Source organism: Chelonia mydas, chromosome 2, assembly GCF_015237465.2.
Source record: "Chelonia mydas isolate rCheMyd1 chromosome 2, rCheMyd1.pri.v2, whole genome shotgun sequence".
In the NCBI taxonomy this organism is placed as follows: domain Eukaryota; kingdom Metazoa; phylum Chordata; order Testudines; family Cheloniidae; genus Chelonia; species Chelonia mydas.
In genome coordinates this window covers 107,281,197-107,307,447 of record NC_057850.1, presented here as the reverse complement: position 1 = coordinate 107,307,447, position 26,251 = coordinate 107,281,197, and the positions used below count along the sequence as shown (strand labels likewise).

Sequence of the window (26,251 nt, the reverse complement as noted above, 5' to 3'; positions counted from 1 at the left end):
AGACAGATTTTAGATAAAATCCTTGATGTATTTATTTTTTTGCTATTAAATAGTTATCTTGACCCAATTCCCCCTTCATACTGACAGTTTTAGAGCTTCTACTAGCGCTAGCTCAGAATACATAGACACTTGGTGTGATAATGGTTAGGAAACGTTTTATCCACTCTATAAACTAAGGAAAGACCCATGTCTCTAGGACTATTTCAGAAAGACTTTCTTACATTGTGGACATTTGGTGTGCTGATGCTCCTCCGTATGTGTCTTGCCTTAGTAGAAAGTGCTTCTTTCACTGTGACTGCCTGTGAAAATATGGAATATTTTGACCTTTGTTTAATTCACTGAAGCTATAATTCCTCTACCCAGCAGCATGTTTAAGACAAGATTTGTCCATTTTACTGAAGTACACTCTTGCATAAGTCCACATATCATGCTTTTGCCATCTATCTAGACTTTTTTTAACCTGATTTTCACCACAAACACCTCCTCAAAATCTCCCCAGTCTTAAAATTTCCATTGGATCTCCTCTCCTTGCTACTTGCCTGCCTTAGTCGTTCAAGACTTAGAATGTTCTCCACCTGCAACACACCACGTGTATATTTCTCTATATAAGTTTCACCATCAGATGTACCCTCATTCTCAGTTCTTGCTGCCATCAGGGCTAGAGTCTCACGATCCTCAATTTCTTCTGTAGCCTAAAATTATAAATTGTAAGATTTTTTTTAAATAGATACATTTTTTGAGATCCACTGATTTAAATGCACCATGATTCAATTATTCAGAATCTCTCAGTCTTGAGGACTAGACTGATCAATGCTCCCTCCACAGAACTAAGACTGTCATGGTGGGGAAAGCTCTCCATATTTATCAGACACTACATCTCCCTCCAAATGTGACTGTTTAACCAGAAAAATAAAAAGGGTGTATGTAATGGGTTAACTATTTTATGACTATTAACTCTTCCTTCCTGAGTCTGTATAATCTTCATAGACTGTACATTGTAATTAGTATTATGTGAGGGTAGCAAGATGGGTGAGGTAATATCTTTGATTGGAACAACTTCCGTTGGTGAGTGAGACAAGCTTTCAAGTGCTCTTTTTCAGGTTACACCCTTTTATTTTTATTTTATTTTCAGATGTCCTAGTTCAGTGGTTCTCAACCCAGGGTACATGTACTCCTGCTGGTATGCAGAGGTCTTCCAGGGGGCACATCAACTCATCTAGATAGTTGCCTAGTTTTACAACAGGCTACATAAAAAGCACTAGCGAAGTCAGTACAAACTAAAATTTCATACAATTACTTGTTTATACTGCTCTATATACTATATACACTGAAATATAAGCATAATATTTATATTCCAATTTATTTATTTTATAATTATATGGTAAAAATTAGAAAGTAAGCAATTTTTCAGTAATAGTGTGCTATGATACTTTTGTATTATTATGTCTTATTTTGTAAGCAAGTAGTGTTTAAGTGAGGTGAAACTTGGGGTACGCAAGACAAATCAGACTCCAGAAAAGGGTACAATAGTCTGGAAAGGTTGAGAACCACTGTCCTAATTGTTCTGAATGAGGAAAACCTAAATTAAAAACTGTTTTCCTTTAAAATCCTGTTTTTTGAAAATGGGTTTTAAACTAGGTACCAGTCTTGTATACATAAATATATATAGGTTTCAGAGTAGCAGCCGTGTTAGTCTGTATTTGCAAAAAGGAATGGAGTAATTGTGGCACCTTCATCCGATGAAGTGAGCTGTAGCTCACGAAAGCTTATGCTCAAATAAATTTGTTAGTCTCTAAGGTGCCACCAGTACTCCTTTTCTATTTATAATGATGTTGTACAAAGGAAATAAATTTTAAAAATGTCTGTAATAGTTTGTTCAAACCTTATACCCACGCTCTCAGTCCAGAAAGTAAAAAAAAAGTTAACTAAATCAATAAAATCCTGCATCAGGCTAGATCTTCTACACTCTACAATTATTCAAATAAAAACATATACAAATTCATTTGGCACAGAGGAATCAAATATACAACTAACAAGTTCTTTTCATATCAACAAAAACTGAATATTCAATTCCCACCCAAACAATATATCCTGCCCCAAAATATCGTTCTGCTCCATTAACAGATTGTAAAGAAGTGCAGTATAATTTACCTTTGGTATATTGGATACTATTTCATAGGTCACACCACAGGAATAAAATATATTTTTCAAGGATATTCTCCTTTTCAGACTCTGGGTAAAACTCTAGAAATATAAAAGAATTTTAAATTACTGTATCCACAATGGTAATTTTTAGCATATAATTTTATTATTTTGCATACTTTAACGGTAAAAGAAAAAACACCCCTCTCAACATTTGTAAGTTCATTAATATTTTGATGCTTCTTCCTAGCATGAAGCAGTCACGTGTTTCTACACTTATGGGCCCAGCTTCCCTAAGCTGCAATTTGCCTTGCAATTTGTGTAGTTTTTTACATTTGTGCAAAGTATAAATTGTGAATATTAACTGCAACCAAATGAGAATAGTAGCATTTTACACCTTCTTTGCACAGGCATAAATGACTACACAATGAATAGGGAAACTGAGAATCAGATCACAATATATTTATTGTATGGATGTCAATCTCTCTCATTTTCTGGACCATAGGCTGCAAAATAACTTGGAAAATTTGTCTTCGACCATGTCTCCAGGACGATGAAGAGAAAGTTACTCACCTTGTGCAGTAACAATGGTTAAAGCTCCCTGCTTAGAGAAGAAAGGGGGTGAGTGGGCACCAGTGGCAAGAGACTTACCTTGTGCAGTAATGATGGGTCTTCAAAATGCGTGTCCCTATGGGTGCTCCACTGTAGGTGTGTGCGCGCTCCTGCACAGTCAATCAGAGAATTTCAATAGCAGCACGCACGGCTCCCCACCTGCCCTGAGGCTGGCTAGCATGTGCGGGCATTTCTCCTTCAGTTCCTTCTCTACTGCAGAGTCAACCAGTGGAACTCTGAAGTAGAGGGGAGGAGGGAGGATCATGGAGCACCCACAGGGGGACACATCTCGAAGAACCATCGTTACTACACAAGGTGAGTAATTTCCTCCTCTTTGAGTAGCATCCCTATAGGAGCTCCAGGGCTGGAGAACCCACAGAAAAAAAACAGGGGGTGCTTAGCACCCACCGGCAGCCCCACCGATCAACTCCTCTCCCTCAGCACCTCCCACCCACTGCGATCAGCTGTTCCACAGCATGTAGGAGGTGCTGGGTCGGGGGAGAGAGTGAGAAGAGAGGGGACAAAGTGTGCTCGGGGGAGGGGGCAGAACTGGGCGGGGGGGGAAAAAGGTGGGGCAGAAAGGCGCGGAGCGGGAAAAGGGGTCGGGTGGGGGCAGAGCAGGGGGTTGAGCACCCCCCGGGCCCGGAGGAAGCCGGCGCCTGTGGTACAGAGGCCCTGAACTGGGCGTCTGAAGGCAAATCACTCACAATGGCATAATGTTCTGTGCAGATGCCCATGTAGCTGCTCTGCATATCTCTGATATGGGGATACCCTTAGAAAGGGTAAGCAACCAGGAGCCTGACCTTGTGGAATGTGTGCATACTGAAGATAGGTGTGTTACCCCCTGCAATTGGTAGCAGAGTTTAATACAGCCATATACCCACATGGAGAGTCTCTGAGCTGACATCGCTGTACCTTTTGTCCTATCTACAACCGAAAGGAAGAGCCTCGGAGATTTTCTGAAGGCCTCTGTCCTAAGTAGGCGGCTACGGCTCTCCACATATTGTGTGTATTGAGGATGGTCTCTCTGTTATCCGTATGAGGTTTTGGGTAGAGTTTTGGGAGCTAAATGAGTTGATTCATGTGAAATGCAGAAATTATTTTGGAAGTGAACTTTGGGTGTGGTCTGAGTGTAAAAGGGGGATGTGCTATCAAAGCTGCTATGTCCCCTATCCTTCTGGCAGAAGTGATGGCGAAGAGGTAAGGTGAGCAATTGTTGCCAAGTGAACCTTCAGCAAGCTAACAGAGAGACCCAATTTCTTTAAGGGTAACAGATAGTCCAGAATCACCAGTAAGGTGGCTGAATTAGTGGTGACATCCTTGGGTTGGCACCATGTCTGGAATCTCTTCCATTTCTGTAGGTAGGTGCAACAAGTAGCACCCTTCCTACTGTGCAACAGTACCTCCTGTACTTCCTCTGAGCAGGATGTCTCTGTGTGCTGGAACCACAAAGGAGCCACTCTTTGAGATGCAGAACTCGTTCTATGACAGGAGGCAGGGAGTGATCAGTAGGGTCACCGGTGAACACACCACCAGGTGAAACAGGTAAGGGTACCATGTCTGTCTGGGCCAGGTGGGGGCAATCAGAATGTCCTTTGCTTTTTCCTTTTTTACCTTCAACAGGTCCTTTACCAAGAGAGGGAATGAAGGAAAGGCGTAAAGAATGCCATTGTCCCAAGGGAGAAGGAGAGCATCTCCCCTGGAGTGTTGTCCGATCCCCACTCTGGAGCAGTACCGCACACATTTCTTGGTCTGGTAGGTAGCGAACGAGTCTGGCAACCCGCACTGCCAGAATATATTGTGTAGAATGGTTGGTTCTACTTCCCATTCGTGGCAGAGGAGGAACTTGTGGCTGAGACTGTCAGCCGTTGTGTTGTGTATTCCCAGTAGGTAGGCCTCTGATAATAGGACATTGTAGGAGATGCACCAATTCCATAGCTTCAGAGCTTCTTGTGCATAAGGAATGAGACCTGGTACCTCCTTACCAGTTTATGTAGTACCTAACAGGCCATGTTGTCCATCATGACCTTCATATGTGTGTCCTTGATCAGCAGGAGGAAGTGAGCACAAGAATTTCAGACCGCTCTGAGCTCTAGCAGATTGATGTGGAGATATTTCTCTGATGGGGACCATTTGCCATGAACAGTGCGACCACTGAGATGCGCCCTCCAGCCTATGGGGGATGCCTCGGTGGTCAGAAGAAGAGATGGGGAAGACTGAGCGAATGGGATCCCCATGCAAATGTTCATTGGGTCCTTCCACCAGTTTAAGGATTGTTTGACTACTGTCAGGAGCTTGTTTATATTGTCTTTGTTTGGTCTGTACACAGACGTAAACCATGCTTGGAGGCACTTCATGTGTAGTCTACCATGACAATGACTGATGTGCCCGCAGCCATGTGTCCCAGAAGCTGAAGACAGTGTCCTGCCGAGATTTGACGCCTGGACTGTATTGTCTCTATCAATGAGGAGAGACTGAGAAATCTGTGATGTTGTAGGAGCACCGTCATTTGAATGGAGTCGAGGTTGGCTCCTATAAACTCTAGTTTTTGAACCGGTGTCAAGGTTGATTTTTGTTTGTTGATCTGTAGGCCCAGTGTTAGAAATAAGTCTTGTGTGGTCTGAGTGACCTGTGAAGGATTGTGTCCTGAGAAGGCAATTGTCCAGGTAGGGAAAAATCTTAATAACCTGAGAACGTAGATAGGCCACTCCTAGCGAAAAGACCTTGGAGAATACCGCGTGTGTGTGGGGGGTGGGGGGGAGGAGGGGGTTATGAGAGGCCAAAAGTATTCTGTACTGGTAGTGGTCCTGGCCTAGTGAGAACCAGTCTCCTTTTTCTAACACTGGGATAATCACTGACAGCGTAACCTTCTTGAATTTCTGTGCTTTGACATACCTGTTGAGCACTCTGAGGTCCACTATAGGTCTCCAATCTCCATTTTTCTTCAGTATCAGGAAGTAACGAGAGTAGAAGCCTTTGCCCCTGAGTTGTGTGGGTACGCCGAGATGATTCACCTCTTGGTGTAGTAGAATCTCGTGAGAAGGGTCCTTGAAGAGGGGAAGGGGAAGGGTGTTTGGGAGCGGGAAGGAAGGAAAAGTGGATGACATCCATTCTGGACAATTTCCAGCACCAGCTTTTTGGAGGTTATCCATTCCTAGCTGCTGCGAAATGGGGAAAGGCAATCGCTGAAAGAAGGAGGGGGGTTTCCCAAGGTGAGATTGTAAGGAGCATTCTCTTGGTACCTCGAACAACTCATCAAAAGTGTCGCTTTGAAATTGAGGGCTGAGACAAGGGTGGTAGTGGCCCTGATTATTTGAACTTAGAGAATTTTGATTTATTTCTCTGTGGCTCGTACGATCTCTGCAACAAGTATTGAGGCACGCATTATGATGATCTCAGCTTGAACTGTGGTTGAGGACTGTATTTTCTTTTGTAGGCTGGTGGGTATATCCCCCAGGGATCTCAGAGTTGCTCAACAATCCTTTAGTGTGTGGAGGGATGCATCTGTCTTCTCAGCGAATAGCTTTGTTCCCTCCTTAGGGAAGCTGGGCAAATGGAGCCAAGAGGTCCTCCTCATAACCACCGCCGTGGAGATTGAGTGCGTTGCCATGTCGGCCACATCCAATGCACACTGCATAGACATTTTTGCCACTAGCTGGCCTTCGTTAATGATAGCCGTGAATTGGTCTTTGTATGCATCCAGAAGCTGCTCAATAAAGGAGTTTAATTTTGCGTAGTTCTGATAATCATATTTGGCTAGTAAGGCCTAATAGTTCGCTATCCAAAACTGGAAGAATAGGTTTTTCTGCCAAACAGATCCAAGGGCTTCCCATCTCAGCCATACGGCGTAGACTTAAACTGGTATTGGGGAAACCTCAAATTGACTGCAACCACTATGATGGAATTTGGAGGTGGATGGGTGAACAAAAATCGTGCGCCTTCGCTGGCTGGTTCGCGTGCGCTTTTTGTCTGGCTGCTTGCATGTCGGTGGGATGGACGCCGGGGTCTGCCATATGACCCTAGCAGGGTCTAGAAGTGCCTTAGGGAGGGCTACCCTGGTGGAGGTGGAAGAAAGTCCACCAGTTTATGATGAGGTTCAGGCACCATGTAGTTGCACTTGTAGGGCCTCAGTCACTCTTTGAATTAGGTCCTGGAATGACCTAAAGTCACCTGCCAGAGATGGTGAGGGGGAGACCCACCGCCTCATCAGGTGAGGATAACGAGAGGTGGGCTTGAGGAGCCTCTTCCTTTTCCACCTCCACTTCCCGTTCTTCCTCCAAGAATTCAGGAGGATCTGGTGCCCTTGATGTCACTGCTGAAGGAGGACATCTCTCTACCTCTTGGTAAATCACACTAGGGGCCTGTGAGGCTTATCGTCTCTGGGCCTGCCAGGCATCCCAGTATGGCCATTGTGGGTAGGGAGCTGGCGGCTGGAACCATGGTTGCCCACACCAAGGAGGTTGAGGGCCGGGGTGGCACCCCTGGTATCCCTTGGTGGGACTGGGGTCTGCATGGTGGGTAGGATGATTGGTGAGAACCCAGTTCCTCTGTCTCTCTATCTGAGTCTGAATGGGAAAGAGGCATAGCAAGGTGTGGAGATGCAATTGTGTCCACTGCTCCTGGCGAGTTCAGTACCAGGGCCCCAGCACTGGGAAGGGCCGAGTCTGGTGCATCACATACCAAGAGGTCCGATGCGCACCTGTAGTCTGCAGGTGCGGATGGTACTGGTATCAGTGCTGAAGGCTGCCGGTGCTGAGGAGCTTGCACTGAGGGAGTTGGTGATGTGGACCTGGTTGAATGATCCATCAGTGCAACGCGCACCAAGATTGGTGCTGGTGACCTCACTGAGGTAGCCTTCGCTGGGGCAGATCATCTATGTTTATCATGCCCTCGGTACTGGTATCTCTTTGCCTGTGCCCATCGGGTCTTTGGGTGGTCCGACTGCCTCTGTTGGCTCGGTACTGTGCATGCCCTGGGTACTGACTCCAGGTGGCCTCACGCCACCGGTACAGAAGATACTGATAGAGCCAGAGAACATTTCCGGCTTGATCTGGGCTCGCTATGGTGACTCACAGACCTCTTCTTACCAGTCTTTAATGAGCAGCTCATTTCCTTAGAATCACTTGCCCTCGACATAGAAGACTGCATTGATATCTCACTCTGGTACTCTGGAAATTGAAGGACCAACTCCATCAGCAGAAGTTTTAGCCTTAACTCTCTGTCCTTCCTTGGACCTGGGTTTTAGTTGCTGGCACCAACCACACTTTTGTGGATTGTGTTTCTCCTCGAGGCAGCGAATAAATGCCTGCGCATGCTGGCTAGCCTTGTGGCAGGCGGGAAGCCGCGCGTGCACAGGATGGACTGCTATTGAAATTCTCCAATCGACAGCATGGGGGTGCACACACACCTACAGTGGAGCATGCATAAGGACACTACTCGAAGAATTATAATTTTGACTCCTAACCAGAGGTGAAAGTAAGCTGGTACGCCCCAGTATGGCGTACTGACAAGCAGTAGAGGCGAGTTATATGGGCTCATGGCTCCAGCAATATTGAGGGCCCGGGGGCCCGGCTCCACCAATGTTTGGGGCCGGGTCTCCCACGTGGTCCCACCTGCTGCCACCCCACGCCTCTACCGAGTGTCCCCTGTCCTGCATGCCTCCCTGGTGCCCGGAGCAGAGCATCCCTGTCTCTCTTCTGCAGCTTCATGCTGCCTCCCTGCATCAACTGCCGCCGCAGGGTCCTAATGACCCCAATCCACTACTGCCAGGGCAGGCTGTCCTTCCCCTGCCCTTCCCCCTCAGACCCTTTCATTTTCTGGCGGGACCCTCCACCAGTACAACTGCCCCTCCTGCCCACAGTCACCACCCCTGCCCCACGCTGGGCAAGGGCAGCCCCATCCCCCAGCCCCAGTGAGGCTGCAGTGAGAGGCAGCAGCAGGGGATGAGGTGCACATGTAATGGCAGTCCCAACCCCATGGCACTCACCACAGGGGAGGTGAGGGAGATTCCTGGACCTTGAAAGGGGCCCTAGGAGCACGTGCAGTGCCAGTGGTGGGGGTGAGTGTGCTGCTGGGGGGGAAAGGGGACCCCCTCCCCCAGAGCTTGCTGATGCTGGCAGGGAGAGGGCTAGGGGGAGTTCTCCTCTCTGGCTCCAGTCTTGGGGCAGCCTGCCTCCACCCCAAACTCATCCCCAGCCCTGCCCCACCCCAGAGCCCATATCCCCAGCCAGAGCCCTCATCCCCCCACACCCCAACCCTCTGCCCCAGCCCTGAGCTTCTCCAACACCCCAAACCCCTCATCTCCAGCCCCAGCCAGAGCTCTCATACCCCCTGCACCCTAAACCTTTGCCTCAGTCCGGAGCCCCCTGCCACACCCCCATCCCCAGCCACACCCCTGCACCCATCCCCAGCCACACCACACAGCTCTCACCCCTGCACCCCCTCCCATCCCCAAACTCCCTCCCAGAACCTGCACTCCCTCCCTCTGCACCCCATCACATCCCCAAACTCCCTCCCAGAGCCTGCGCCCTGCACCTCTCCTGCACTCCAATCCCCTGCCCCAGCCCAGGGCCTGCACCCCAGACCTCCTCCCCCACCCAAACTCCCTCCCAGAGCCTTGGGCAAGTGGGGGGTGGAGTTGGGGGGGGGGCAGATTCTGGGCACCACCAAAATTTCTACAAACCTGCCACCCCTGCCGGCAAGAGCCAGTGCACCGTACCGGGGCGGACCGGCTTCCCCAGGTGGCAATTTTAAGGGCCTGGGGCTCCCAGCAGCAGCTGGAGCTCCGGGCCCTTTAAATTGCCACCAGAGCCCCGCTGCTGGAGCCCTGAGGTAGTGGCAGTGGGGCTCGGGTGGCGATTTAAAGGACCCAGGGCTTCTGCCACCGCTACCGCCCCGGGGCCCTTTAAATCGCCGCTGTAGCCCCGATATGATTTATATAGCAACCATAATTTTCATACTGTAGGTTGTTGGCAAAAGTGTTATCTTGTTCCATGCTCTATGTGGAACGTCAATCAACACTCAGTTCTTTCATCACTAACTGAAATTTTCTCATTTAAGAGACCATTTTAGATAAATGAGGCTTAGGAGCCAAGAAAAATAAGCCAGTTGCAAAATGGAATAATACTAGGACAAAAACAAGACAAATAAAATTAAGAGCTATATAAGCAGATGTGAACATACAAATAAAACCCATTACCTGCTTGTTGTAAATATTGGCTGCAATCCTTTTACGCAGTACTAATTCCATAGCAGCAGGATGAGTAAGTTGCACAGTGATCTTCACTATTAAGTAAATCCTCTCATTTTGTGGTGTTACCCTGTTCAAATGCACTGAATCATGGACAGAAGAGTCCCAAGCAGCAGTGGCTGAAACCTAAGTGGACAAATTGGGTAGTGGAGTAAAAGGAGAAAAAGAAAATTAATGTCAATTACTTCAATTTAAAATTTACCAGAATTTAACAAGAAATAGTAACACCATTAATGAAAGAAAAACAATAGCTGTAGTGGGCACTTTAGGAGCAGAAGTGTTGTGGGTGTGTCAGGCTCTGAAAGGCCACATTGGAGCATGTGAGCCTGATGCAGTGCAGAACCCATGTGTACCGGGGATCTATACACAGCTGCAAGCAGAGGGTTAAACTGGAGAGAGGGACCACAGATCCACTGCTACATGAATCCTCTGGTCGTCTCTTATTTGGGACTTGATCCAAAGCTCACAACTCAATTGATATCGGACTGGGCCATAGCAGAGGGGCACACAAAGGCCTCTGCATCTTCCATCCTGTGGAAGATCTTTTCCTTTTCCTTCCGCACACATCCCCACTACCACCCAGCCAAGTTATTAATTCTGGGAGCTGGTCTCAGGATATACGCCTAAATGAGATAGCATGGAAGGTAGAACAAGTGAAAATCTAGTACAACTCCAGATTTAATCTACATTTATATAGCGCCTTTCACTTTAAGTGGTCCCAAACCTTTTACAAACAAACATGACCCACCACAGGAAAAAAATCTATTACTTTAGAAATTAAGGCCTTATCTAGTTTGGAAGACATTGTAGTGATTAGAGAATAAGTGAAATTATGACATCACAAGAGCCAAGAGGGTGCAAATTGAGCAACGCAGAGAGGAAAGGATTTTTAGACAGTTAAAAAGTCTTTTCCAAAAAGATTCAACATCCCCCACTTCTCCAAGGTAAGCAATGAGAGCTAAAAATTTACATTCTCTAAGATCCCAAAGACATCTTCTGCAAAATACAGGATGCACCATGCGTTCACGGTATTTCAAGGATAAAAAGCAGAAAGAGACCTAAAAAATAACCCTATCGACAACTTTCAGGTCTTCTGTTCATGAGATAAAGCAGCAAAAAAAGTGTACAAACCCTATATTTTTGAAATGCTTTACAGGTCACCTTTAAACTGAAAAGATTGAATATGGATCACTTCGTCCACCACTGAAATATAGCTAATTCTGGGGAGGATATGGCAGCTGTTTGACATCGCACATCAATATAAAACAGTTTAGCACAGGAAACAAGGAATATCCCATCCAAATGAAACTGCATAAAATAATTTGGGGCTATAGAATGTAATTATCAGAAACTGAATTTGTTAGCAACTCTACTCTGATGAAAACGCATGACTATAGTTTTATAAATATGGGTAGTAACCTGTACGGTCTGAAGACTGAAAGAATGACCCTGGCACCAAAAATATTAACATTAACAATAAATTAACATTTATAATTCGTTTGATACTTAACTAGTAATAAGAATTAAATACATAATAAAAACACAAAGCAGAAAGCAAGCATGAATTTAAGTCACAATTGCCAGGAAGGAGGCTTATTAGTAATTTACCTCATCATCACTGTGTTTTATGATCAGCAGATAAAAGAACTGACTCCCATGCTCCTTTGGCAGTATTGAGTTAACTCCGGATGCATGGGGACCTACAAGCTGTTCATTGGCACTGAGGTCATCAGCTAATGAAATCAACACAAAAAGAACAAAAATGAAATAGTTAGCTCTACACCAAATTATATAAATTAATAGAAGTTTGAATTGTTATAAAAGCCTGAGTTGTTACAAAGGCCTATCAGGTGATTTTGTACATCTTTCATACTGTATTAAGTGTTGGCTAATCATAATTAATATGCCAAATTGTGGGGAAGTCTGTAACCTACACAAAAGGGGCTAGGGAAAACTAGGTTGAAACCATAATATTCATTCTCAGTTGTGACCCAAACAAAATTTCAAACTAGATTTTTAGAGGTTCATGAATTAATATATTGTGCCAGACAGGCCCTGAAATTTTTTTTTTAATCTACTCATAATCAACTAGCTTTTCATATCACAACCACCGCTGAGGTATCAAGGCATCTTTAGGAGACTAGAATACTAGGATATCTGGACATTTGATTTTACACACGGGACTATATTAGGATCAGTCAAGCAAGTTTTGTAATATTCCACTGAATCAGGTAGTTCTTCCTAAACATCTTGTTTAGTCTCCTACCTGCTAACGTCCCAAAACCCTCAGATATAAAACAAATTTCAGCTAAGAGAGGCCATCTCTTTTAAGAACAAACACTAAGAATTCATTTTGGTAGTCCTTTCACATGAAGAACTCGGTGACTTCACTGGGAGAAGTTTCAAATACTTTGTGTTATACATAAAACTCTTTAATTATGCTACTAGCTTGCAGTTTAAATAATCATTATTTTTGAATGAGGAGAGCAAAAACAACAACAACATAACTTCTCAATAGCACTTGGACAATTTTCTATCAGTGCTTTAAAGAAATATGTTCTTGCAGATAAAACTGAAGCACCTTTGAAATTTGCACTAGATTTACCTATCTGCTGTCGATCTTAAGTTTAAACCCTGCTTCTTTTTGGGGCACTACAATGCACCAAATTTCCTCAAGTATCTTTTAGGAAAATCTCCTTCAAGTCTGTTACAATCCCTTGTTATTTGGTCCCAGTTGTAAAGTTATTCTCTGCTTACTTGCACCAATCTGTGAAATCAGAAAAAAATGATTTTGCCTTCCAAAAGCTGTACAACATAGTGGAATCAGAGGCATAACTCAAGTTTTTATTTTCCCTGCCTTTCAGGGCCACCCCTTTATTTACCAGTTGAGCTGAATTCAATTATTTTTCAGTAAAAACTGCATTAAAGAAATTTCCTAACCTGCAGATACAACTTACCATTCAAATCAAGGAAAAGGACAGGTATGTGTGTTTCCATTCCTGAAGGTGGGGTCCTAGAAGTAAGAACAAACTGCTGTCAATATGGTAAAATAAATATGTAAGCTAACCCACACAGGCAGCTATCCATGCAGTATTTATGTACAATGCATCCAATGATTAAAACCTTCAGACATTTTTGTGGAGAATTTAACTGAACCAGAAAAAGTTAGGATACTCAAAGTTATAGTACCCATAGGTCTAGTAATTCACTCACCTATTATATACATTGTATTCCTGTATATATGACTATATGTATAGCTTAAATAAAAACATTCACCATGGTGACGTGGCACATTTCAATTGTTATGGGAACCTCATCTTTAAATGACTTGTTCTCTGCATACACATTTTCAGCCTTGTTCCGGGCGTACACATTGTCGTTGAATTGATCTAGTTTTTTCCCCAGATAGAATTAATTTATCCTTTTTTTTTTTTTAGGTCCAATCATAGTACATTAAAATAAAACACTATTTGTTTATTTCAATTGTCTCATACACATAGGTGAACAGACCTTCAAGTAAGTGTGTGTGTAACTAACCACTGAAATTAAATGCCATAGCATTTATATCAATGTGTATATTTTTGGCTAATTGGTACACAATATCTAAACTGACAAGGAAAAGTCACAGGAGCCTAGAAATCAGAGAAAGGAAAAAATCTACTAGATCATCTAATCCATTCTCCTGCTAATGAAAGACTGCCTACCTAGCACTGTACGCTATTTTCAGTCGAATAGAACAACTATTTCTTAGCCAAGTTTTTCCCGACTTAAGAAGTGTGGACTACATATAAGCCAAGTTTGATTTTGGTTTTGGTTTTTCTTCCCCTTAAAGAGAGTTTTAACTATCAGAGTACAAATAAAGGCCTCTGAAACTTGTGTGTGTGTGTTTGAGTGGGGAACAAACACAAACAATTGGTCCAAACATTTAAAAAAAGCAAAGTGGAATTTTATACAGTTTTCTATAATTTGTCTTTGAGCCAACAAAATGTCCATATGAAAGATTTCAACCTACAGGTAGTCTTCAGGATTATAACCACCTGAAAACAAGCGCTTAGATTTAATGTGACTGCTCAAATTGTAACTACAGGATTGTTACCTCAGAGTTTCTGTATAACAATTTAACTAGGCAACTTTTCTTTCAGATTCTGAATATATTGTGCATTCTACAACTTAGCTCAATTAAATTTTGCCAAACAGTTCTTTGCTCTTGGAGGAGGAAGTTCAGATACAGTTCCTTTTGTATCCAAAGCAAAGCATCAAACAGGAAATTTAGTGAGGAATAGTTTATATTCATATTAGGATATTACAGACTGTGGGCCTGATTCACCACTGTTCTTCCAGCTTTACACCAATTAATGCTAGTGTAACACTGAAATACAAACAGTGGTGAATCAGACCCTCAAATGTCATCACTTAATTTGCTATGCACACATACAAAAAACTGATGTTGGGGTTTTGTCTTCTTGAACTCTATTTACACATACCAATCTGCAGGAGCACCTGGGATGCCACTGCCTGGGGCTGGGACAAGCACTGCATTCCTCTCTTCTGTTAGTCCCATCCACTGTTCTAGTAGCCGTGCTTCCCGTTCTATTTCATCCTCTGTTTTCTCTACAGTGAAAGAGACAATATAGTAGATGTATGATTTTAGATGTATCTTAGATGTACATTTGTAGTTCACATTTCCCTATAATAAAGTTACAGTTTATCACTAGATTATAAATCACACTATGCAGATTTGTGACACTGAAATCTGAACTACTGTATACATTTCCACTTTACTAGAAAAAGTTCCTCTATAGGTTAATGTGACTTTTTTTAAAAAAAAGCTACTATTTGTATTCTAAACAACGTGCTAAGCACTGCCCACAGATATACTGAAGACAAGTTTGTCCCCAAAAGCTCACAATTCTAAGTTTCACATCAAGTACAACTATGTCTGCTTGGAAAGGGGGATAAAGTACAAAGAGATTTTAAGCTTCAAGTGATACAAACCTTGCTTATTGCTGATTTTTTTAATCTGTTCATCTAAGTACTCCCTGCGTTTTATGAGCGCATCAGACCACCTTTCTCGCACACAGTTTAGATCCTCTTCCTAATGTGAGGAGAGAAAATATTTTCCTGAACATACAATATTGATCTTTACAAAGGACATACAACTGTATGTGATAATTTGTGATCAGAAATGCTATTGAACAGTTTTGCATGATTAATATGCACGAAGCTTTCATTTATATCATGCACACTGATTAAGCACCATCCAGAAATTAAAGGTCAGTATTTTTCAAGTTTCAAATTACAAGAGGAAAAGCATGAAAAGTTGAAACTATACCAGCTGCTGTATAATTTTATGCTATCAACATTTCTAAGATGTTCATATACAGAATCTGTGATTTACAGGTAAGTATTAAGACCAGGCAAGTGGCATCCAAACTGTTTAATAGCAGTGGAATGGGGAAAAATAGGTATTATACATTGGCCAGGTGTTTTCCTGAAGACTGCAGACAGGTCAGTGTACCCTTAAAACCTGCACAAAATTCTGTTACTAGCTGCCATCAGTGCAATAAAAAATTCCCCATGCAAACAAAATCTATCATGCATTCATGCTTTATGACATCACAGGAAAACTTGGACTATTCTTCTCTGTGATTCAAGGTGTCAGGAAGCGCACAAACAGCCCGCAGGAAGTTAGTACCTAAACTGACATTTTGAAGACAACTGCAGAACATACTATGCTATATTAAGGGATGTCAACACCTATGCCTGAATAAGGTTTTGCTTCTTCCAAGTGCCAAAATCAAATTTAAGTCTTACAACTAGGAAGATATCAGGAATATGATTTCCATTTTTAGCATTTGTTTTTATTCTTTTTAAATGCTACGTTTTGGTGATACATATTTTTAGCTTTCCAGATTTTAACATCTCTAAAGCTACTCAGAATACAAAATGCAGACTGGTTTCAGAGTAACAGCCGTGTTAGTCTGTATTCACAAAAAGAAAAGGAGGACTTGTGGCACCTTAGAGACTAACCAATTTATTTGAGCATAAGCTTTCGTGAGCTACAGCTCACTTCATCGGATGCATACTGTGGAAAGTGTAGAAGATCTTTTTCTACACACAAAGCATGAAAAAATACCTCCCCCCACCCCACTCTCCTGCTGGTAATAGCTTATCTAAAGTGATCACTCTCCTTACAATGTGTATGATGATCAAGTTGGGCCATTTCCAGCACAAATCCACAAATCCAGGGTTAAACAAGAACGTCTGAGGAGGGGGGGCGGGGGGGGGAGGAAAAAACAAGGGGAAATAGGTTACCTTAAGTCATTATGCAAGGTAACCTATTTCCCCTTGTTTTTTCCTCCCCCCCCCGACGTTCTTGTTAAACCCTGGATTTGTGCTGGAAATGGCCCACCTTGATCATCATACACATTGTAAGGAGAGTGGTCACTTTAGATAAGCTATTACCAGCAGGAGAGTGGGGTGGGGGGAGGTATTTTTTCATGCTTTGTGTGTAGAAAAAGATCATCTACACTTTCCACAGTATGCATCCGATGAAGTGAGCTGTAGCTCACGAAAGCTTATGCTCAAATAAATTGGTTAGTCTCTAAGGTGCCACAAGTCCTCCTTTTCTTTTTGAAAATGCAGACTAACGTTTTTATTTTTTTAGATAAGCAAAAACGAAACTTCAATAGCCTAAAAAACAAAATTTCTCATTAAAATATTTAATTTCACAGCACTTCCACTCTGCCTCTCTACTAGCATTTTCAAACAGTAAGACATTTTCTAAAGACAAGGAATTTGCTTTTTAAAGAACAACCTACGATCTAAATTCTGGATAGTAAATGTTAATGAAGGTTGCATGTTTTTATTGTAAGAAACTGTATTTTCATTCTAATATTAAAGTTGCTAAGCTTATTTATTTTTTAAAGTAACAGGAAGTTAGAAGATCTGATTGTTGGAAATACTAAAGAAAGAAGAAATGAAGTGTAAGATTATAAAGTAAATTATAATATAATATATACTGAAATGGCAATGTTTTTATAGCTCAGGCAATATTTTTAATGCAGAGAATGTATTTTTAAAGCTGCATTTGCTTGCTCCAATACTCTTATCCACTTAAAAGTTGCTGGCTATTAGCATTAGCTGTGCCCCATGCCACAGGATATACAGCAACAGCAGCAATACCTGATAACTATCCATATCACCACCATCAACATCATCTCTCTGGTAGGAGAAAATAAATTTTGTAAAACACAAAGAACATGCATTTTTCTTGACAAAACAGCACACCGAAAAAACCACATACCAATAAAACCCCAAACATTTCCATCACACACAAACTGGTATAAAGGCAAAGCATTTATAAAATTTAATCACTGGAGTCATACAATTAGCGGATTTCCTTGCATTTTTGTTTGGTTATATGATATTGGTTAATAAATAAAAGTACTGGTCTCAATTTTCTTACTTGATCTTAGTATCTCACCTGTGATATGAATATTGTTGTTAGTGTTACATGATAATTTTTTTTTCAAATGTATTTTGCTTCTTATACATACTGCACACGTTTTTAAACAGACAAGATGCTATTAAATTTCTAAAGAGAACAGGTAACACGAGACAATAGGCAGGAATTAAGGAATCAGATCAACATTATTATGGTAGAGGTAGGAACCCCTGACAATAATGGATTGTACAAAATATTGACAAGCCCTTAGATATAACGTTATGACTGAGCACTTCTATTATATATGCAACTGTAAACAGGCAAGGGAAAGTTAGGTGGCTCTATAGTGAACTGATATGTACATTAAATGCGTGTATATACACACATAGGTAATGTGTATTTCTGCACCCAAATCTGCGCTCAATGACATTAGTAGGGGTTCTGCCACTGGCTTCAACAGGAAAAACTTGGGCCTATAAGCACATATTACACACATATATACCTGGCATCTGTTAAAGTGAGCAAAAGTAACAGAATATTATGTATGGATATGATTACATTAAAATACTCTGGCCTCCATTTTGATTTTATAACTTGAACTATTTTAAGGAGGTTCTCAGACAGCAAAGCAAATAATTATTAACTCAGTGCATTAACCAGTTGCCCTACCTGGTAGCTGTCCAACCCCCTCTGTAGTTTGGTTGATCTGGCAGTCACACAGCCTATAGAGACAGAAAGAATGGCTTCCACCATGAGGGGAAGTGTTCCCGAATGCTGTACAGGCTTCACTGTCACCTGAACTCTTCGAGAATGACCCTGAATAGTGACCAGAAGAACCAGAGAGAAATTAAGAACGACATTTTAAGAATACTCTTAAAGCAGGTTAACAGGGCAGGAAAAGGACTCAGTACCTGCCTAAGTTGGAAAATCCCACCAGTGTTTACATCCTTTGCCTGATGGAGTTCAACTGCTGTATATTCCCCCATCTCATTTAGTTCTTGTATGGAAATCCACATTTCTATTCTGCGAGTTACTTCACTCCACCTAGAGAGAGACACCCCAAACAAGCAATGTTTGTAATTCAGATCAGTAAGAGTACAAAGTTTCTCTAACACTGCAAGTATCTCACCCTAATCTCTTTGGAAAGCTGATGGAATCATTCCTTGTAGCTTATTCATACCTATCTCTCAGTGTCCTAGTTTTAGCATGAAGAGAATCAACCTCCCAAACGGAGCTGCCATTGCCAGTACATCTGTGACCCCACACCTCAATAGCAAGAGCTCCTTCTGAAATGAACTCCAGAAATTCCTCTGTGACATTTACCACATAGTCCTGGAAACAGAGAAGGGAACTGTATTAAATTAATAAATCAAATCTCCTCATTTTGTTTGCAACAGGGGGCAAAGCAAATGTGGTCTCTGCTTGCATGGTAGAGGTAAGAATTTGGATGAGAAGCCTTAGATTCACAGGCAGGGCCTTGATGACAGAGAAGACTTGAGACAAATCTCAAGAATCCATATAGGTGTGTTTCTAACATTTCAACCACACTCTAAATAGCCTTATGTTTATGCTCTCTAAATTACTGATATCATTAAAACTTCAATTAATACATAGCAAAATCTCATTATAAGTGTTGGTGTTTCCTTACAAGTTTAAAGACAACTGTTTTGAACATACAACTAAATTATAACAAGCTATGACTATTATATGACTACAGCATATTATAAATTTGAGTTTCTCCCCCAAAACGCAGTTTCCTAGGGATTATGATACAGGACATTTAGTTGCATTTTCTCCCCAAAAGTTTACATGCCATTTAGAGTCATGCTCTGAATAGTTCATCTCAAACATATTGCCCTCCTGATATGCTGTTTTAAAATAAAATCATTACCTTACAGTGAGAGAAGGTCACTGTAAACTGAACTTCCTTGCTCTGAGGTGATGGCACATCAGGATCGACCACTGGGGCTGCTACAGTTGACTCACCCTGATCCCAGAATGCGTATTGACAGAAGACAAAGTTAGACAGATTCAGTGGTAGTCCAGTTGCTTCTTTTATTTTTACCTGAGTGAGATAAATACACACTTAAAGTAATGTGATTATTTCCTCTTACAGATTGTTTAAAAACTAAAGCATGTAAGTGACAATTCACATTCAGGACCAATTTTTCAAAAGAGACCTCAAACACTTTCTAAACATGCATCTAGTCTGGAAGCCTGCAGTTTTGCATATGCAAAAACTCAGATGCATGTGTGTGCAGAGTGTTTAAGTATTTAACTTGCAGACCTAGATCTACGTTTTTGATCGTGTAAAATGCTAGGCTCCCAAAATTGAATACGTAAGTTTACATTTTAAAACTATATATACACACAATTATTTTTTGAAGGGATTGTACTGATGGCAGCTGAGATTGAAACAGTCTCTAACCACAGAGCATAAACAGCCACGAAAACTTTTCTACTTGACAAATCAACCCTGAAATGCAAGGATCACCTCTTCTGTGACTGCCAAGAAGGGTGTCTCTTGGGATGTCAGTATTTGTGGTGTGGACCTGTGTCCACTAGAAACTGAATTTAAACCACTCAATTCACAGTCATTCAATGGTAATCATTTTTGATCACTACTAATCTGGACTACATCTGAATCAGAGTGGAAGAGATGAGTCTCTTTCCTATTAACAACATCTTAAACAACCAAGTCCTGCAAAATTTAATATTTAGATTGGATTGTAACAATACATTTGTCTTTTAAAAAAAAGTCTCAACTAACAGATTGTCTCCTACTTACCCTGCAGGTGAGCTTTTTTGCTCTGTGAATAATTTCTCCATTGCTGTCCATTATTTCCAGGCTTCCGCTCTCACTGGAGTTCTCAGAAGAGTCATCCCCTTCTGGTACACGTTCTGGAACAACACCAGTGACTCGCATCACTTCAACATGCAGCCGTCCTGCAACCTGAAGCACAAATACTAAGTACTTATGCTCTAAGAACATTAGAACATTGTATAATATCCAACTTCAAAGGGGAGAGAAAGGGAGCAGGCAACAAGCAGTGGAATTGAAACGCCACTGCACCTTAAACACTGAATAGAAGGGAAATAATACCACCAGGAAAAATAAAAGGGAGAGAATATGGAGGAAATGAATGCATGATACATTTATCCCACTATTCAACTTTTCAATTCACACACAACAGTAAAAGTACTTAGGGACATTACTGTAGTGGATTTGTGGCTGAATTTTAATTGGGGTTAAAGAAATTTTGTAAAGAGCTGAGGGGGCCTTAATCTCTGACCTTTTATTACTTGTCTGCCAAATTACCATCACAAAATGCATTTTACGTTTTTAGTCGAACAAATTTTCTTAGCCATAAAATGAATAGTTTTTTGCTGATTGCATATTTAAAGGTACAAAAAAGACTCAACATCATAAAAATTAAAAAAAAATCAACATTTAGGTTAGTCAAAATTTTAGTGTGAGATATCTATCTATAAAACAGATTACAAACCCAGAACTAATTTCACTGCCTCTTTCCACTTGCAATACATTATACATTACCAATACTTTAAGATTCTATTTAGCCTTACCTCCCCCTGCTGGCTGATGATTGGCACCGCATATTGAAGTTTAACATCATAGAAAAGGCACTCCAAAAAGACATTTGCTACTCCAATTAAGATATGGTTCTCTTGTGCTTCATAGAAAGGGTCACCTTTTTTACCAATGGGCTTCCTTATCTGTTTTGTTTTTTTTAAAAAGGTACATTAATTACTTTTAAAAAGTTGTAAACTTATTGGAACTATCAAAATGCGCACAAACCCAAACCAAACATACATATATTCTTTATTCTGTGACCTTTACCCTTAGTCACCCCACCCCACTCCACTGATGTTTCTCTCTCAGTCATCACACCACATCTAAATTTAGATGTGAAGCTCACCACAAAATTCAAATAAGATCTTTGGGATGGGGATCATTAAATAATTTAGTTTCACTCATACAAATAATAAAATATATGACCTACATTTTGAAAGAGCTTCAGCAAAATTCAGACCCTGTTCTAAATCGGTGCAATTCCAAGGACTTCAAGGAGTTGCACCTCCTTATATCTCATCTGAAACTGGTCTTTAAAAAGAAAGAATCAAATTATTTTCCCAATACCTAGTTAGATATATGGGCTGGATTCTGAGGAACACTGCAAGAGCAAGAGGCGCTAAGAGAGCACTCAAGGAGGAATCTCCCCCAGGTCTGGAGCAGCTTCCATAATGCTACATGGCTGAAATAATCTCCACAGATTTTTAAATACAAACACCCCATGCATGGAAACAGATCATCTGGCTCCGCCTCAAAGTATCTAGCTAGGAATCCCCATAGAGATGTATACTGCTCTGTGGATGCATGAGAACCCTATATCCTGCTCCTCCTCTTTGCCTGCCTCTTCCTCTCCCTTTCCAAACACAAACATTTGAACCACAGTAGTACTATTACAGCATATAGGCACTACATACTTCCAGGAAAGATCATTCATGCCCAAGAAAAAAGACTAGTACAACCAAGAGACGTACTTTTAATACTTAAGGATGTACATTTTAGCACTCCTGTGCGCAATGAAATCAACGGCCCATTGACTTCAATGTGTGCAGGATCAGACCCACAATACAAACATGATTTGAAAGAAGGTATTTCTTATCATCCTGTCCAAAGAAGCAATAATGCACACAGAAGCCAAGTGATTGCTCAAACTGTTGTGAGAATAATGCTCCACGTAGACTGCGAGAGTCAGAATAATTTGTGCTCCCCATATCAGCCATGTGATAGCATGCTGCTGATGTATTCCTACCTGGCAATTTAACGGGCACACTCTTGAACAACCAAATCCTATTTCATTCTCTTGCAAGATATAATGAGGAAAGGACTAATATGATTACATATAGGCATGATATTTATATATAAGCATTATGAATATTTTTACACTTATGGCCAACTTGATATTTTAATTCTAACCAAATACCAACTCTACTTAGGGCTTTGAAGTTATCATGTACAAAAAATACACAAGGGAAAGAGTAGCAAATTTTAAGTTCTAGGACCAAATTCTGTTCTCAAATACTTGTGCGAATTCCACTGGCGTCATGTTAATTGGAATTATGTCAATAAAAGTGTAATGTGCGTATATGAGGGCAGAATGAGGAGCCTATTTTTTATTATGCATTGTAATGTACATTCTGCATTTCAGTATTGTTCACAATTCCACCAACAACTCATGCAGAAAATTCTTCTTCACCAAAGTACAGTATTTGTACATGCCGGTTTATGTATACATATTTACATTCTTTGTACTGAACCTGTAAAGATATAGACATATACATACATTCTGACATTTTTAAATGTATTTTAAATACCTCAGGAACTTTCTCCTTCCATTCTTGATATAAGTCTCTCATGTCAATCAATTTGTTCTCCAGTTTCTCAATAGTCCACACTTGAGTACCTTTTCCTTTTCTTCTTACTTGAATAGCTGGCTCACTTACTATTGCCCCCCTCTGAGTCAGAGAATAATAATTATTGACTGCACAGAAATTTGTACTTCAAAATATTTAAACTCCTCACTCAAATTATATTCTCAAAGAGTACTAAAATACAGAGTACATGGCTCCCTTTTATATTCTGCCCTCTAACTCAGCATGTAGTGCTGTGAAGATCCAGTGGCTATTTCCCTTTGTCCTTCTCAAATAACTTATTTTTCATGTAGGTGTGTTAAATAAAAATTCTCTCTCATAAATTCAAGTGATAATGACAGCAGTAGATTTTACTATATATCTCAAATGTCAATAAGCCTCTTAAAAGACTAAATAGGTTATTTTAAGTTTTGTAAAGACAATATCACATAGGCCCAAAAAAGTGTTGTTGTTTTTTTTAAATCTTCCCAATTTGAATTTAAAAAGCAAAGAACTCTACTTAGGCTGCACAGCAAGAAAACAGAACAAGTGTCATCAGCTCCCATGCTGTGCATGCACGGATGGAAGGATACTGGTAAAAGAAAGTTATAGGAGCTATAATTAATGTTGCTCTCTTATTTTTAAAACTATTTACTCTCCACATATTAAGCAGTAAATGTCCATACTCCACCTACTATTAACTTTAATGACTAAGTTTTGGACCTAAACATGATAATGTCTTCCTTTTAAAATGAAAGTGTGCTCACCGCAATTGAATGTGATGACTCTGCCTGGGCAGCACGGAAAAAGAGGACAGCGCTCCTTTATGGGTCCTACCTGCATCTGGGTTACGAGGGAGGGGCCAGGGCAACGGACCTACCAGAGCCACGCTGGGGGGACCAGGAAGTGGCCAGAGCAGATAGTGGTACTGACTCACCATGTGTACTGGAGGAAGGGGAGGGTACCTGTACTCAAGAATTCCAGAAAGAACTCACTCACTCTCCCCCAATCACAATATCAGCAGGACCCATGTTCTCTCCCATGGGGTTGTAGTAAGACTAGGTTTTGTGATCTCCTGTGGGCTTGCACTAGTTGTGCTTTTTTTGCAGCTGGGACGGAGTTTTTCCCTCACCCCCAGATTGGCTGAGGTGGGGTGTTTTTTTTGCCTTCCCCACAGCAAGTAAGGGACCCAGTGAGGTAGGAAAGGATGTTAGGTCAAGATTAGGGCTGTAAAGCAATTAAAAAAATTAATCACGATTAATACACTGTTAAACAATAATAGAATACCATTTATTTGAATATTTTTGGATGTTTTCTACATTTTCATATATACTGATTTCAACTAAACCACAGAATAAAGTGTACAGTGCTCACTTTATATTTATTTTTTATTACAAGTACTTGCACTGTAAAAAAACTATAGAAACAGTTTTTTTCAATTCACCTAATACAAGCATTGTAGTGAAATTTCTATCATGAAAGTTGAACTTACAAATATTTGAATTATGTCCAAAAACACCTGCATTCAAAAATAAGACAATGTAAAATGTTAAAGCCTGCAAGTCCACTCAGTCCTATTTCTTGTTCAGCTAATCGCTTAGACAAACAAGCTTGTTTATATTTGCAGGAAATAATGGTGACCGCTTCTTGTTTACAATGTCACCTGAAAATGAGAACAGGCATTCTCATGACACGGTTGTAACTGGCATTGCAAGGTATTTACATGCCAGATGTGCTAAAGATTCATATGTCCCTTCATGCTTCAACCACCATTCCATGGGACATAAGTCCATAATGATGACGGGTTCTGCTCGATAACCATACAAAGCAGTGCAGACCAATAGATATTTATTTTCATTATCTGAGTCAGATGCCACCAGCAGAAGGTTGATTTTATTTTTCGGTGGTTTGGGTTCTGTAGTTTCCACATCAGAATGTTGCTCTTTTAAGACTTCTGAAAGCATACTTCACACCTCGTCCCTCTCAGATTTTGGAAGGCATTTCAGGCCTTGGCTACACTTACAGATGTACAGTGCTGTGAGTTAAACCCGCCTTCGTACAGCTGAGTAGGGAAAGCGCTGCAGTCTGTCCACACTGATAGCTGCCAGCGCACTGTCGGGGCCACATTTGCAGCTGCATTGGGAGCGGTGCATTATGGGCAGCTATCCCAGCATTCAAGTGGCTGCAACATGCTTTTCAAATGGGGGTGGGGTGTGACAGGGAGTGTGGGGGGAGAGAGAGTGGGTTTTTGGGGGGCTAAGAGTGTGTCAGCATGCTGTCTTGTAAGTACAGACCCCCTCCCTCTCACTCACTGAAAGCAAACAGCAGCTGTTTCTTTTTTTCTCATAGACGAGAAAAGCAGCCGCTCACCGAAATGGACCCCAACCCCCTTCCCACCCCCACGTCGCCTCTCTTTTCAAGCAAACATTAGGTGTCGGCACTCCAAACGGAGCCCCCCTGCCTACCTCTCACTCATTCAAAGCAAACAGTAGCTGTGTTTGTTTTTTTGATAAGCAGCCCCCAAAATGGAACTTTGAAATGGCACTTCCTCGTCCGGAGTTCACAACAAAACAAGAGAGGACGCTTCAGTTAAAAGGATTATGGGGAGTTTCCAGAGGTCAATCAGTGTGTAATAACATTACTCCCCGTTTACACTGGAGCTGGAGTGTCTCAGCCAATGCGCAACAGCTGTTAATCCTCTTGGGGAGGTGGAGTACCAGCAGCGCTGTAGCTGCGGAGACACAGCGCTATACGTGCCTTGCCGGTGTGAACTGGGAGTGAGGTACAACGCTCTGGGCGGCTTTATTGGGCTGTAACTCACAAGTGTAGCCAAGGCCTCAGATTCTTAAACCTTGGGTTGAGTGCTGTAGCTATCTTTAGAAATCTCACATTGGTACCTTCTTTGTGTTTTGTGAATTCTGCAGTGAAAGTGTTCTTAAAATGAACAACATGTGCTGGATCGTCACCTGAGACTGCCATAACATGAAATATATGGCAGAATGTGGGTAAAACAGAGCAGGGGACATACAGTTCTCCCCCAAGGAGTTCAATCTCAAATTTATTTAACGCATTATTTTTTTAACGAGCATCATCAGCATGGAAGCATGTCCTCTGGAATGGTGATTGAAGCATGAAGCGGCATATGAACGTTTAACATATCTGGCATGTAAATACCTTGCAGTGTTGGCTATAAAAGTTGCATGCAAATGCCTGTTCTCACTTTCTGTTGACATTGTAAATAAGAAGTGGGAAGCATTATCTCTTGTAAAGGTAAAGAAGGGAGTTGGACTAGATGACCTCTTGAGGTCCCTTCCAACCCTGATATTCTATGACTAGCCGAACAAGAAGTAGGACTGAGTGGACTT

At 41.5% G+C, this 26,251-nt stretch overlaps 1 protein-coding gene across 5 annotated transcripts in view; it reads right to left on the bottom strand.

The window, feature by feature from the left end:
- KIF13A (kinesin family member 13A) overlaps window positions 1–26,251 on the bottom strand; it is a 189,276-nt gene that overhangs the window by 13,284 nt on the left and 149,741 nt on the right. For 3 of the 5 annotated variants that reach the window (XM_037893076.2, XM_037893074.2, XM_037893077.2), the window contains exons 19-34: window positions 22,851–22,991; window positions 21,036–21,185; window positions 20,239–20,403; window positions 19,342–19,515; window positions 18,631–18,782; window positions 18,362–18,494; window positions 18,120–18,266; window positions 17,189–17,227; window positions 14,999–15,098; window positions 14,488–14,614; window positions 12,961–13,016; window positions 11,612–11,736; window positions 9,953–10,129; window positions 2,152–2,244; window positions 540–692; window positions 222–299 (exon numbers count right to left, since the gene is read on the bottom strand). In XM_037893076.2, the coding sequence (XP_037749004.1) occupies window positions 222–299; window positions 540–692; window positions 2,152–2,244; window positions 9,953–10,129; window positions 11,612–11,736; window positions 12,961–13,016; window positions 14,488–14,614; window positions 14,999–15,098; window positions 17,189–17,227; window positions 18,120–18,266; window positions 18,362–18,494; window positions 18,631–18,782; window positions 19,342–19,515; window positions 20,239–20,403; window positions 21,036–21,185; window positions 22,851–22,991 (2,010 nt within the window). The remainder of the gene's footprint in view (window positions 1–221; window positions 300–539; window positions 693–2,151; window positions 2,245–9,952; window positions 10,130–11,611; window positions 11,737–12,960; window positions 13,017–14,487; window positions 14,615–14,998; window positions 15,099–17,188; window positions 17,228–18,119; window positions 18,267–18,361; window positions 18,495–18,630; window positions 18,783–19,341; window positions 19,516–20,238; window positions 20,404–21,035; window positions 21,186–22,850; window positions 22,992–26,251) is intronic. The other 2 variants (XM_037893075.2, XM_037893078.2) reach the window with 1 other exon arrangement.